Genomic DNA, 15,516 nt, shown 5'->3' with positions numbered 1-15,516 from the left:
AGTGACAATCTAATGACTTAATAACACATTTTTAAAAATATGGGGGGGTGGAGAAGGGGGTGGGTGGGTGTGTTTGCAGTTTCAATTAAAAACATTATTCCTCAGTGCCTTGGGAAATATAACCAAACAACTTTATAGTACAGGACGTTCAGCGGGAAACATGCGTTTAGTGGCAATTTGGAAATATACCACATTTTTCCATGTATAACACGACCTCATGTATAAGACAAACCCTACTTTGGGGAGCCCAAAATTAAGAAATCAGTATTTTAAAGTTGTTCAGTTTTTTTAGGGAAATCACCCAAAGAGTTGAGTTTTGGGGTTTTTTGGGGGGAAATCGCAAAAAAAGTTGTTGAGCTTTTGTGTGATCCTCCGTGTTTTGGCACAGCAGGTGAGAGCTGATGGAACCGTGACCAAGTTCCCTCCTCGTTGGCACCATCTTGCCTCTCCAACCAGCTCCACAGCGCTGGTGACTCAGGAGCCACCAGTTCACCCAAGACTTACTGTATAAATCCACGTATAAGACGACCCCCAATTTTTGGCAAAAAAATGGGGGGAAATCAACATCTTGTACAAGGGAAAATGTGTGTGCGTCTAGGGCAGTCTTACCAGTTGGATGCCCTTCAGATGTTTTGGACTGCAATTCCCATCAGTTTCACCCAGTACAAATGTGCTGGCTGCAGCTGATAGGAGTAGTCATTCTAAACATCTGGAGTGTTCCACTGGTTGGGACCAATGACATTATAAGCCATAACATCTGGAGGGCACCAGGATGGCAAAGGCTGGCCTAGGGTGTCCTTAAAGGGAGGATATGGCAGTGCTTCCTTCCCAGCTGTACTGCTGGTGAGACATGATTCATTTCCATTTTCCTTGGCCCATCATGACCCATGCTACATGTGCCAGAAGAATCAGGTTTGAATACAGTCACTTCACAGCATGTTCTGGTTGCCTCCCATTTGTGATACTTAAAAATGGATGTGGTGTTGCCATGTATGTTTCTACCACAGTCAATAAAAAAAAGAGTTCTTCTCCAGGTTGGAGAGTTGGGAACCCTTCCATTTTTGGTGTAACTCCATTATGACACAAAGGAGGCAGCTCACTCCATCCCAAAAATGGTGTGTGCCTGCAGTTAAACACCAGTGTAGTGCAATAGTTGGAGCAGAGGTTCTCAAACTGTTTTCTCTGGGCCACACTTTCAGAATAAATATTTGCTCTTGCCAAATTTTTAATTGATAAGAAATACATTGAGAAAACACACACAAAAAACTTCTGGCGGTTGTTCTATTTATTCTACAAATTAAAAAATAATAATTTTTGATACTATAATATACTATTCTGAAATGTTTAATTGTTTCTTTGATTGTCCTTGAATATTCCCCACCACACTTGCCATCCTCTCCTGCCACACCCTTTGAGAACCACTGGCTTAGAGTGTTGGATTGTGGCCCAGGAGACCATGGGCTATTCTAGTTCAGTGTTGTCCACATTGACTGATAGAGGCTCTCCAGGTTTACAGACAATGCTCTCTCCCAGCCCTACCTGGAGAATTCAGGGATTGAACCTGGGACCTTCCACATGCAATGCTCTACCACTGAGTTGGAGCCTAAACTGGATATGAAAATCAGTCACTCTGCCCAGGGGACCTTGGAACCATAGTTCTGGAACAAACATCTTCAGCAGAGAAGGTTCAGATCTTTGGGGGAAGCAACACCATTCAAACTGGTATGAAATCAACCTAAGTTTGTTGTGCACATATACATTTCCTGCAAAGACTTTAGGTGGCACTACAAAGAGCTAAAATAAATAAATAAGGCTAGTTCTCATTTGTTATGGTACCACATTGCAAGACTACAAAGCAGAGCCTGAAGCTCTAATCAACTTGCACAGCTTATCTGCCTTACATTAATGCTCAATTATATTCTGCTGATTAGCACACAAAGAACCTGCACTTCCTCAGATCATGCTGGCTGATGTTACAGGTCAGGAAAAGCCCCGTGAACAGTTGATGTTAGTGAGAGGGTTTCTTTCTCTCTCTGTAAGCTTTCGCTTTCACTGAATGGCCACAAACTGCCTGTGGCCACAGAGTGGAAGGTGTGGGGCTGTTGGCCAGGAAAGCAGCCCTGGAATGCAAGTACAGATTTCTGTACCTCTCAGGCCCATCTTACCCATAGACACTAGTGGTGCAGGGTGCCGGGGCACCACGTTCTGGAGGGCACCAGGCGAGAGTCTGGGGAACACCAAATGAGTGTGCTGAGTGAGCCAGGGTGCATGCGCCACTCCCACTGAGCGTCAGCTTGGTTTTTTCCCTTTTAGCGTGCAGGCGCCGAATTCTGCGGGGCGCCAGAAGGCTAAAAGGGAATAAACTGAGCCGACCCTTGGTAGGAGTGGCGCACGCTCAGTGTGTTCGCTCACCCAAGGGGTTGAGGCACAGGCACGCATGGCGCCCCTCCTGCTAGCCATCTTCATCTTCAAGCAAGGCATCAGGCACCATGGAGCTCCATGGGGCCGGCTTCCCCGGCTCGCTCGCCACCCTTGCCTGCCTCCATCATGCTGCACCGAAGCAGCGCCACACCTGGAGCCTCCGCCTGCCGTGGCCACCGCGGCACAAAGTGGCCAGTTGAGCCTGCCTCCTCCAGCCCCCGCAAAGCTGGGCATGTCGCCAGTAGAGCCATCCCGTCCCAAGAGGCTTCCTCTGCCGCTGCTGGTGTTCCCTCCCTTAAAAAAAGGTTGACAACTCTGGGAAATGGGAAGGGGACTGGAGGGATCTTTGCACCACAGCGCTGGATATGCTGAAGACGGCCCTGGTACCTCTCAGTGGAGACTCATTTCCTGTGTTTCATCACAATGGCTGTAGACATTTACAAGAGCAAGAGCGACAATCATCTAGCCCAGATCATCATTCTGCAGCTCTGCTCCTTTACAAAAGTGGGTGCGTAGGAAGTCATTGTTTTGTGTGTATAACATCGACCCAAAGCTTGCTCTATAAAGATAAAACCACTAGCATGAAATTGCTGCAAAGGAGGATCCACAATAAGGACCCAACCTCCAGGCATCAATTGTTCTGCAAGCCACATCCAGATGTTGGCAACGGCTGGAGGTCCTGTGCCTGCCTTTTGCTCTTGTCGCTGTGAACGATGAGCACATATGTTGGGAGCCTCCAGCTCACTTGAAAACAACATCAGAGATCCCTCCTTAAGGCAGCTGCCAGCCAGTCGCTCGCCCAAAATCAAGGCACCCACCTTGGCCTTAACAATGAACCCTGCACCACTTCAAGTCTTCAAAGGATGGTTGATGGGGAGAGCTTAAAGAGGGTGGTGGAGAAGGGTATTTCGTGGGGGAATCTAAGCGGGAGGGGAATCAGAGAGAGAGATGCAGAGACGTGCCTGAGGAATCCCTCAAAGCTGCCCCACCCCCTCCATCATCGCCTCCTTGAAGGCACTTCAAGACACCGATCAGGCAGGCAACCTCCCAGAAAAACCACGAAGAGCTGCCTCAGAAGGCGAAGCGGGAAGCCAAGTAACGAGGGACGGAGATCAGCTTTGGTAATGGTCACCTTACGTGTCCATTCTGTACACAGGAGAAGAAACGCTTTTGGAGACTCACGCCTTCACGCACAGGCAGAAGGAGCTAGCCTGCTGCGAAGGAGCCCCCTCCCTTAAGTCTCCAGCATCAGCAAGAAAAGTGGGTCAGGCAGATCGCTCGTTGCACAGGGAGTAGTCGCGAGCTGGAAAATGCCTGCTCCCCCCGCCCGGACCCCTTTGCTTATCCTCCAGCGCTGGATCCCCTCCTCCGCTCCTCTTTCACCTTCCCAATGCGATTAGGTATCGATTCCCGCCTTCCCTGCCCGACCCCTCTATCGGACCAGGCGCCTTCGCCTTATCCGCCGCTCAGCCATTCCACCTGCAGAAAACCACTCGGGTCGGCGCGATCCTGCTCGGTAAAGTCACATCCTGGGCCCCGGGCTCGCGGGAATGTGGATCCCGAGGCAGGTGGGGAGGGAGGAGGGAGGCGACAGCAGGCTTGGAAGAGGCGATCCATCGCGGCTCCTCTCCGTACCACCCACGGCGTTTTAACAAGGAAATCGCTTCTCCAACCAAAACAACCGCGAAGGCGCCTTCCACACCAGTAGCGCGTCCTGGAAAAAGCCTCTCCAAACGCGCACACCCCTAAACTTTACGCACAGTTCAATCCGCAACCTCCCGCCCTACTTACTCCCACCTACCCCCCCCAAAAAACCACACACACCCCACCTAGGAATATCCTTCCCTTTGCTTTACATTCCCCCGGAGAGGGGTAAAAAGTTCGGTACACACTGCAGCTTCACGGACAGCTATAAACACTGGGAGGGGTGTGTGTGTCTTGTATATACACTCGACAACCTCCATTTCTGTCAGGGCCACACCTCCAAAGTGTGCTACAATTTTGGGGATCACCCCTCTTCCTTGCCAGCAATCTCGCCACCTCAAGCAAATCGCCACTCCGCCCTCCTCCCCAAAAAGGCCACCCAGAGATCCATTCTCCTTTTTAACACCCCCCATCCCTCCCATCAGGCCCGCCTTGATGCGAAACTGGCCAGAGGTCAAGGTGAACCATCGCTAAGGTCGCACCAAGGGGAACGAAGGAAGGAGAGAGGCGCATCTAGAGCTCTATAGACGGAGAGAGATAGAGAGAGAGAAATGTTCCACTTACGCACTGCCTCCTGCTTGGGATCCAGGCTGTGTATAACCCCTTGGACGCCGCCGATCCTGCCATGCAGCGCCCGGACCCTGCGCTGGGTGATCTGGATCTCGCCCTCGATCTCCTGAAAGAGGGCGCACGCATGCCGGGCCACATCGGAGAGCTGCCGGAGGATCCGCGACAGAGCCACGTTGCTGAGCGAGCACAGGTCCAGCACCATCAGCGCCGCCGCCTCCTTCTCCTGCCCATCAGCCGGCAGCACCACCGCCAGCCCCGCGGCTTCTTCCTCCGGCTCGTCTGTGGCAGCCGACGCCGCTGCCGCTTCGCCCGGCTCCTCTCTCGGGCTGCTCCCCGGCTGAGGAGGAGCAGGAGGCGGCGGCGGCGGCTCGCCTCCCGCGCCCTCGTCCAGCACCGAGGCGATGGGCTGCCGGCGGCACAACCACTGCGGCTCCACGATCCGCTTGGCGAAAGGCATGGCTGGGGAGAGAGCCTGGGCGAGCGCCGCGCTTCGCCCTCCGAAGAAGCCGCTGCCGCCCTCGCGTCCCCGGCGCCGAGTGTGTCTCTCCGGGCTCTTTCCAAACTCGCCTGGCTTCCTCCTCCGCCCGAGCGCCCGTCACTTGCTAGCAGCCGGCATGGGAAGGCGCCGGGTCCCCCATGATCTCTCTCCGCGCGGGCTCCGGGGAAGCGGCCGCGGCCACCTTCGCTTCTGCTGCTGCTGCTCAGTTCCTTCCTTCCTTCCCACCCGCCTCCTCTGCCGCCGCCTCGCTCTCCTCCTCCTTCTCCTTCTCCAGCTGCTGCTCCCGGCAAGCTCCCTCCTCTGCCGCGCGCCCCTTGCTTAGCTACGCAGCCCGAGCCTTCGGCGCGAGAGGTGGATTTTAACAGGGCGCCTTGAAAACCCGGAGAAAGGAACGCGCGCCGCTCTTTTGTGAGGAGGAGCAGAGCAGGCAGGCAGGGAGAGACACCCACTCGGCGCAGGGAAGGAGGCGGCGGCGGGCACGGAAAGGCATTCCCCCTCGCGACCGCGAGGGGACACTGCAGGCTCCGCGCAGCGCCTGGTTGGCTGGCTGGCTAGCGGACTACCACCATCAGTGGATGAGAACTTAGGAGCTGGAGGGAGGGTTTTTGAAGTTTGGCAGCCCAAGGAAAACATCGCCTTCGAGATGCGCCCAGAGAGAGGAGAGGAGAGGTGTGCGCTGGGCCAGGGGGTTTCGAAAAGCAGAAAGGAGGTCCTTCCTTAGTAATGCCACTGTGTTAATTAAGGCTGCAGTCTTTTTTTTTTTCCAGGGAGGAAGCGCAGACCAAGTTTGACAGCATTTGACAACTCGGTGCCCTCCTAATGTTTTGGAGTTCCCATGTTCCTGGCTTCCAAAGGGTCACAAGCTGGAGAGACCAGTCAAGTCCCACCTCTCTTCCATGGAGTCAGTGAGTGGCGTTTGGCAAACGGGCTAGTTTCACAAGAACTGGGTGAGCAACACTTTGCAAAGTAACAGCACAGTGTCAATAATCAGTAGCCAGGGATTGCTTGGAAAGCGCTCAGCCCTGGGACTCCAAAAGACCTTCTCCAGAAGGACAAGAGCATCTAAGAGCATAATTCAGAATGAATAATTTAGTAAGTTTAACGCAGTGTAGGAATTACAAGTGATGTGCTTTGACATTGGACAAGCACGTAGGAGATAAAATGCAAAGCTATTTCAGCTTCCCCTGAATGCATTCTGGCTACCACCCTTCATTGGCCTATTTTGCAGGAAGAGGCTGCTGACTTTGGTGCTCAGGGATCCCCTGGTCCTCACTTGGCTGTTGCCTTGTTTGATGCAGTTCATAAACAAGTTAAAGCCAATGAAATAACTGGATTGAAGGTTCTAATCCTGAATGCAAGCCCTGCAGTAATTACACTAGGGACCAGTCTCCAGGTTACGGTCAAAACATGGCAACAGTTTGAAACAAACTCTTTCTGGCAGGTGGACCATAGATCTGCAGAGACAAAATGGGCAAATGATCATCAGTTTTTGCACAGTCCCCTCTTTATGCACACACACATAGATGCACCTGTGGGCATTTGGCATTGCTTTCTTGCTGAAGCTGTGCAGGTCTTGGTCTGGTCAATACCTAACTTTGATGGGAGATTGTCTTGGGAACCCCTGTACACATACAGTGGATTTAATGACTGAGGAAAGGCAAGCTATAATATAAATGTGGAAAATAAATGCAACACTAGGTATGCACTCATAATAGTCTCTTTCTCTGGGCGGTCTGTATCCTTTGCACAGATCCTGCAGGCCCAGCCCTATCATTGGCAGAGCGTGGCAAGTACTTCAGGTAGCAGATGCTGGGAGCAGGAGATGTAGGGAAGGTGTAGGAGGACAGAGCTGTCAGCTGTGCATGTGCTATACAGTCTGCCCTTTGGACAAGCCTGACCAAGTAAGATTCAACTCCCAGTTGGTTGGGCTCAAAGGAGACGGGCTCACCATCTTGTCAATTTCCCTTGATGCAGCAAAAGGTCAGGAGTCAACCCTGCATGTTACAGAGGTTATCTTTGCACCTCTTGGCAAAGGACCATAACTCAGTGGTAAGGGTGGAAGATCCCAGATTCCAGGTACGGAGAGACTCCTACCTGAAATCCCAGAAGGCCACTACTAGTCAATACAGACAAAGCTGAGCTAGAAGGACTGCACAGCCAATGGAGGGTTAAATTCTGCCCTCCCACCCATCAGCTGATATGTCAGCTGGTGGGTGAGTGGGCGTGGTTTAAGAAAAATGGAGCTGCAGGCCAAACTGGATCCCCCGGCAGGCCAAAACTGCCCCACAGGCTGAAGGAATCTACCCCTGCCCTAAATGGACCATCTTATGCACCACATTCTGATTCCCACAATGGCTAACCCCCTGTTTCCAGAAAGTCCACACACAGGGCTTGAAGTTTCACTCGCACACACTCCTGCCATTGCCCCCAGCATCCTGCCGCTGAACAGAGATGCTTCCTTTAACTATATGACTATACTAATAAGGGCAGGGAGGAAAGAGGTAACTTCTGTTATTGCTTCTATTACTATTACTTGCTAACCAAAACAGTAGCCTCCTTAGGGAAGCTGTATATCTCCCAAATCCAAACATAATTGCTTAGGCAAGCACCTGGAAAAATCATCTAATGCCTTTTGGCTTAAAAACTGTAGCATTTACCTCAGAAGCCTTTGCTTTTTCAGTTTCATGTGTACATATTTTCTTATGTAATATTCATATTTTCTTAGGTGGGGCATTACCCACCCTGGAATTTCATTTCATCCTCCTCCTGTGCATATAAGGTGGTAGTTGCCCCTCCCTCACCCTCCCAAAACGTTCAATATCTTTTTTTAAGAAAACCAGCAGTTAAACAAGTCCGATTTGGACCATTTTGGCCTCTTAGGACTACAGTAAATTGGAATCATTATTTAAAATGAATGCATTCTGAAAGGCTGTGTTTTTCTATACTTTCTTTAGGCATGGTTTTGATTTAGTTTCTTTAATGAACTGAGCACCAGCTGTTTAATTTGGTAATGTTCCTCATTGCTCTCTGAGCTCTCCAACTCATCACCAAGGCCTGACTCATTTATTAATGCAGGAATAGGAAACCAGTGCTCTAGCCAGATAGTGTTGAACTCCAAATCCCATTAGCCCCAGCCAGTGGGTCCAATGATCAGGGGTGATGGAAGTTGTAGTCCAGCAACTTACTTGAAGCCTACAGCTTCCCCATCTCTACCATGTTTTGGTTCTTACTTAAGGATTCACATGTATTCATGATCTGAGTATCTCAAATGTGTTTGTTATGGCCAAGAAACAGATTTGTACTCACAGAAGCTTCTCCAGTTCAAGGTATTTCTGTTTACGAGACAACAAATTGATACAGGACACTCTGTAAAGCAAAATGTAGTAATATATTAACACATTTGATAATTTGGTGCTATTTTATAATACATTTCCCACCTACTTTGCTCTAGAAAAGGAACAGCCCTAGATAGAAGACCATTAACTTTACTATTTGGAAGAAATTTGCTACAATATAGCTGCCTGGGTAGAGAACCCAAGAGAGATTTAAGTGAGGCAGAGGAAATGGAGTGCTGTGGTCTTTCTTAAAGGTAAAGGCACATGTATCACATGCAATAATCACTTCCTTATGGCCTGGTCCTACATCACCTTGGTAAAGTTAGTAAAGGAGCAGTCAGTGACTACTAACAGTAGATTCTTGGCTATTTCAAGTTAGAGCATTCATTCATTCACACTGAGGTCCAGCTCCGAGGGCCTTCTGGCGGTTTCCTCCCTGCAAGAAGCGAAGTTACAGGGAACCAGACAGAGGGCCTTCTCGGTTGTGGCTCCTGCCCTGTGGAATGCCCTCCCATCAGATGTCAAGGAAATAAACAACTATCTGACTTTTAGAAGAACATCTGAAGGCAGCTCTGTTTAGGGAAGTTTTTTTTTAATTTCTAACGTTTTATTGTATTTTTAATATTTTGTTGGAAGCCGCCCAAAGTGGGGTATTAATAATAAATTTATTATTATTATTATTATTATTATTATTATTATTATTATTTTCAATTCATTCCTTGAAAGTAGTTCAATGAGAATTAATCAGAAAAACACCACCAGACTTTCCTAATTTTTTTCAACGTGGGCCTATACCTGTTGATGGATATAAAGCCAAAGATGTTGAAGTCTTGATGGGTCTTTGGATAGGAAGTCACCATTCTTTTCCATCACAAGAGGGTAATCAAGGTCAGGGTGCTTGTGCCAATTGTGATAAGAATGTAAGTCCTGCTGACTGTAAGCCCATCTAGTCCAGCATCCTTTCTCACGTTGGCCAACCAGGTGCCCATGAGAAACCCAGAAGCAGGTCCCAAGTAGAACATTGCCATCATGGATGGTAGCCAATGAAAGCCCTATCCTCTGTCCAAGTTGGCAGCCATCACTACATTTGGGGGGGGGGGGAATTCCACTGTAAATTATTTATTACATGTGTAACTTACCTTTTCTCATAGAAGCTCAAGGCAATGTAAACATATGCACTGTGTAATTACGTACTTTTTTTTTTGTCTGTCCTGCCTTTTCTAAGTACAGTGGTACCTTGGGTTAAGAACTTAATTCGTTCCGGAGGTCTGTTCTTAACCTGAAATTGTTCTTCACCTGAGGTACCACTTTAGCTAATGGGGCCTCCCGCTGCTGCCGTGCCATCGCTGCTCAATTTCTGTTCTCATCCTGATGCAAAGTTCTTAACCCGAGGTACTATTTCTGGGTTAACGTAGTCTGTAACTTGAAGCGTCTGTAACCCGAGGTACCACTGTATTCTAATATTATGAGAGAGGAACAATAATTGTTCTCTAGGTCAACATATTCCTCAAGCCATCCACTATGGCCCCAAGGTCTTTTTCCTGATCAGTCACTGCTAGTTCAGATTCCATGAGCACATATATGAAATTAGGATTATTTTTTTTTTGCCCCAATATACACCACTTTACACCGGCTTATATTGAATTGCAATTGGACATTCACCCAGTCCGGAGAATGTTGTAAAATCAGAGAACTTGACTATCTCACTGCTGACTCCTAACTCCAGATCATTTATGAACAAGGTAAAAGGCACTGGTCCCCTTGGGTACTCTACTTCCTACATTCCACTTCTATTGGGAGAACTGTCCATTTAATCCTAGGACCGGTCCTAATATCCTTGTTATTGTGCATTTGTGATTATCGGTGCTCATCATGTTATTGGGAAGTCCATACAAAACTCTTCAATACTCCTGGTGCCTGCAAATTATTTCTGCTTCATTTCCAAGCAAATTACATCCTGTAAGCTGCTGAAATCTTGTGACTTTTCAGAGCACAAGTGTACTGGGTTGTTGGGTTTTTTCAGTCCTGCTTTTGTTACACTATAGCCCTACTGTGGTAGCACTGGTGAAGCATTGCAGAACAAGTAATCAATGTTTGGACGATCCAATATGCATCTACCATTAATACACTGTTACTGTGTTTAGAATGTGCTGCTGAATATATCTGCAAAGAAAAATCACCAATCTGGAGAGGGTCCTACTCTTGACTTCCTGTTTCTAAATAGTTACTGATCTGTACTGGATCTTTCCTCTTATTCCATGACTCTTAAGCTTAATCAAGAATCTTTAGCAAGGTACTCTGTCAAAACTTTTTGAAAGTCTAAGTACTACACATTGTCAATTGGATCAGCTCTGTCTATAAACTTGTTTATACTTTCAGAGAACTCCAAAATATTAGTGAGCCTTGCGTCTCCATTTATCCTTTCAAACATCTGGGATTTGGTTATCATTTCCTGCCTTTGCCTGTACGAAGCACTCTGTCAATCACTGTTATTGTTTAAGCTATATAAGACCATCTACTTCCCTGCCCCGGACCTCCGTATGTTCCCGAACCTCTACCTTACCAAAATCCATTGACAGCTGCTGTAGGTTTAGTTTTCTGTAAGGATCCCAACTTTCTGCCCAACAGTTTAGGACAGGCTTCCTCAACCTCCAGATGTTTTGAGACTACAATTCCCATCATCCCTGACCACTGGTCCTACTAGCTAGGGATCATGGGAGTTGTAGGCCAAAAACATCTGGAGGGCCAAGGTTGAGGAAGCCTGGTTTAGGAGATGCAGAAGCACTCCAAGCAGATGGACCATAAATAGACACCAGCAGATGTTAAGTCTGTTGATACTTGGGATCAAATGGTATTTTTTAATCAGTTCCTATTTCACAGCTTAAATAATACAGCTTGATAATGTATATATCCCACATTCCCCCCATTTCTGCCACAGAAAGAGATTCTGGCCTCTAAGATGTTTAAACCTCCACTCATCTCCCACGGTCTTCAAGTTATCCTTGGGGAAGGGTTTTAAAAGCAATAAGGGTGCTCAGGTCAGGAGAGCAGAACTGTTCTCTTTCATTCTGCCTCCCCTTTCTTTAGTCACCTTCTTCCTACCGGACTTTGACATTAGAACTGATCCTGATGGAAAGAACAACATTTGGGAGAAAAAGAGTGCGGGGAGGGAGATGCCATTCAAAAGGTTCTTTTCACCTGTACATGCCTTTGCTTTTAAAATTGTGAAATAATACAGGTTATATATATGTTGTTAGAACATTAGCCACGTGTTGCCTGTTACTGCTTAAGTTTGGTGTTTAAAAATGGAAGCGCACTTTTAAAAACAAACTTCCATGATCACGCTGGTTTGGCCTCTTGAAGGAGAGTTGAATGGACCTTACTACCTGCCTACAGCAGGAATAGGGAATCTGCCCTCCCCTCCCCACACACTGTTGGACTCCAACTCCCGTCAGCCCCAGCCAGCATGATCAATGGTCAGGAATGATGGGAGTTGTAGTTCAGCAACATTATTTTTGTTATAAACTTACCTGTTACTTCTTCAGTTTTAAAAAGCTCCATATTTTTGTGTGAGAAGCTGAATGCTCTCTACCACACACACAAAATTCTTAAAATTTCCTCATGAAATCTGACAACACATTATGTGGGAGGGAGAATTTTAACAGTGCAGCTTTTCTCCTACCATAAGGAGAGGCTGCACTAACCAAACTTTGCCCTTTTATGCATTTACCAGGGAGAAGTCAAGTCACAGGGATTCTCACCCAAATGAAACCTGACAAGTCCTGCAAATGATGTTTCCCCCTCTTTTAATTAACTGCATAGTCAAAGGATTATGCAGTAAAAATATATCCAGAAATACACAATATAGGAAAAACTTGTCAGCATTTGATATTTTACTAGAGCATTGTATTTGCTAGAAGTCTCCAAATGATGCTTACCAAAATGCAAAAGTAACTTATAGGTAAGTCCTCTTGAGTTCAATAGGACTTAGTCCCAAGTAAGTGGGTTTAGAATTGCAACTGTTTAACTATTTCATATTTCCAGTGGTGCTTGCTGCAAGTAGCTATAGAAGTGCAGACTAAAGAATGATTTCAAATTTCCAGAGCACTTTCAAGGTATGCAAGGCTTTATAAATGGTACCTTCATAATAACCCTTTGAAAGTAGGACATTATTATTTCCATTTTGCAGGTGGAATTGAAACTGAGAGACAGTGACTTCCGCAAGGCCACCCAAGTTCAGACTGAGCAGCAATTTGAAACAGAACCTCTCTCAAGGCCAAGGCCAACTCTCAAAGCTGCCATGGCTCTGAAATTATGAGATGACGCATCCATTATTTTCCAGTATCATTCTCAACAGACTGAAGGTAACATTCTAGAAAATGCATAAGTAATCTATCTATTGAAAGAATGCTGTGCTCAAGGCAAATCTTCCCATCTTCTTTTTATACATTGTGGTCCTCAGCAGAATCTTCACTTGCACAATAATTGCAGGATAGTTCCCGCCCCCCCATAGGGCAGACTTTATTGGAAGTGTTGAGCCAGTGCTATTTCACAGGTGATCACTGGTTTACAATGTGTGTTCTTAGGAATGCACTTTCACACTGATTTCCTGTAATTTAGCATATGCTAGTACTTGCAGGTTTCCTGCTTTTCTGTCAATCTAGCTGTTCCTTTTATTTGCATTCCCATAAACATGAGAAAGGCAGGAAGTGGTACAAGATTACCAGTCCACCCGCCTGCAGCTCTCTCCATTGGCACACCAGGTATTATTGCATAACTCAAAATCAGGTAGCTGCAGTTGTTGTTTTTTCTAAATACAGTCTCCTACAGCACATTGGTTGCAGTGAATTTAAAAAAACACATGCCTTATTTTCTCCCACCCCAGCCATAAACATCATCAACACCAAAGCTTAAAATAGAATAATACAGTGGTACACCGGGTTACAGACGCTTCAGGTTACAGACTCCACTAACCCAGAAGTAGTACCTCGGGTTAAGAACTTTGCTTCAGGATGAGAACAGAAATCATGCAGCAGCAGCGCGGCGGCAGCGGAAGGCCCCATTGCCTAAAGTGGTACCTCAGGTTAAGAACAGTTTCAGGTTAACAACGGACCTCCAGAATGAATTAAGTTCTTAACTCAATGTACCACTGTAATACATTTGTGACTGTGCACTTATACAACTGTGACTAATGAGGTGGCTAATTGGCATCTACCTACCTACTTATCTGTAAGAAGCATTGGTGCTGGTGTTAGACCAGGGTTTGCAAGAGCATCACATAGAACGAAATGTGCCTTGTTTGATTTCTTGGGCAGTGGAAAGGTCTGCATGATGAGCTTCATGTGTAACCCCAAAAATTTCAGGTGCCTGGTTTCACATTACTTCCTCCATGTAAGGGATATGTGTCCCCTCCAGAAGAGGTTTGGAGAGTGGCAACATGAGAACGGGGCTCTTTAACGGTGGTTCCCCACTTGCAGAATGCTCCCCCGCAGGGAAACTTGCCTTGCACCATCACTGCACACCTTTAGGGGCAACCGGTCTTTATTTTCCACCACGCCTTTAGCTTTTGATTATCTGTGGCCTCTAAGTGGGTGGGATGTTTTAATTCTGCCTTTTAAAAATACGACGGTTGTTTAGATTTTTGCTTTCTTTTGTTTTCTGCTAGTTTTAATGTAGGTGTTTGCTTATTTATTATTCTATGTTGCCTTTGGGTTGCTTTTGCAAGAAAATCAACTAATATTTTCAAATAGATACCGGTAAATTAATAGTATTGCACGGAATCTGAATCCAGATATCAATTAGCTACAACCCCTATTGACTTGTATCACCATGACCAGCAAAATCAACTCACTCTTGGGGAAAGAGCCACTAATTATTTTTGTGTTCTTAAAATGCTGCACATAAAGACAGTATGATAATGTGATTACCATTCCAAAGGCAAACATGCTTTATAGGGGCACAATTAGTCATTGGCTCATAAAGAAAGTGGATGAGCATGTACACTGGAATTACATAGAGATTTCTGTAAATGAAAAATAAATAGATGTGGAAATATGTTGAGCAATGGAATGCTACTAGGCTTGTTACCTTTTCCCTGTGGCCATGTTTTACTCTGTTTTGCCTAATGAGATCCTTTGCTTGTATTTCAGACCAAGCAGACCAACCTTATCCTGTTTACTGTTGAGGCAATATTCAATTCAGCATAATGATTTGAGATCTTGCGCGCGGTAACTCTGTCTGCTGGCAAGAGAAGAGCCCTCTCATGTTATGTAATTATGGCTTAGGGCTGCAGTAATGAAGAAGCTGTGCAGGCTGGAGCCTGTTTTCTGTTGTCTGGAGGCGTCGACAGCAAGCTTGTGGTTGTGGTCACATGGCGTTTGAAAGAGACTTGGCTCACCAGTCAAAACAGCAGGAAGGCTAGAGTATACCGTTCACTCCATTCCAAGTGGCTAGAACATCCTTGTTGGGCAAATACTCAGACAGGCGATATTAAGGAGGACTTAGGGATTTACAGTGTGACCAAAAAGGGTATTTCCTTCCTTTTTTCTCACCCAAGTGTGTTTTTATGTCTTGTACGCAGTTGCCAAATATGTGTCAAGAGAGGCCTGCGCCTGGTTTCCTGTCTTCTTCTTATGTGGCCACCATATTGGGTTTCACGGAGTACCACAGCTCTTTCCAAAGAAATCCAAAGGGGAATTCTTCATGCTTAAACAAACAGTTCCTGGTAGGTAGACATCCTTTACATTTTTTGTTGATGTGGCTATGTGTCCTATTTAAAGGAGTTCTCTGTTTGAAAGGCTATCTGATCCAAACCCAGCTTAAAGTAAGTTTACCAGATTTTTTTCCCAATGAATCCAGGGACACTTCATTGAAATGAGTCAGAATGATAGGATTTTGTCAGGGGACTGATTTGTAAATCTGGGAACTGTCCCCAGGAAACGGGGATGTCTGGTAACCTTAGCTTAAAGGATCCTAAGAAGGGAAAGC

At 46.6% G+C, this 15,516-nt stretch overlaps 1 protein-coding gene across 3 annotated transcripts in view; it reads right to left on the bottom strand.

Moving 5' to 3' along the window:
- The window catches only part of NHS (NHS actin remodeling regulator), a 237,171-nt gene extending 231,532 nt beyond the window's left edge, over positions 1–5,639 (bottom strand). For 2 of the 3 annotated variants that reach the window (XM_083612237.1, XM_083612239.1), the window contains exon 1: positions 4,690–5,639. In XM_083612237.1, coding sequence (XP_083468363.1) covers positions 4,690–5,152 — 463 coding nt within the window. In that variant the 5' untranslated portion in view covers positions 5,153–5,639. The remainder of the gene's footprint in view (positions 1–4,689) is intronic. The other variant, XM_083612238.1, reaches the window with a different exon arrangement.
- Positions 5,640–15,516: the final 9,877 nt, after the last annotated feature.

This window comes from Podarcis filfolensis (assembly GCF_964270895.1).
Source record: "Podarcis filfolensis genome assembly, chromosome: 4".
NCBI lineage: Eukaryota > Metazoa > Chordata > Lepidosauria > Squamata > Lacertidae > Podarcis > Podarcis filfolensis.
This window is presented reverse-complemented; position numbering and strand designations above follow the sequence as displayed.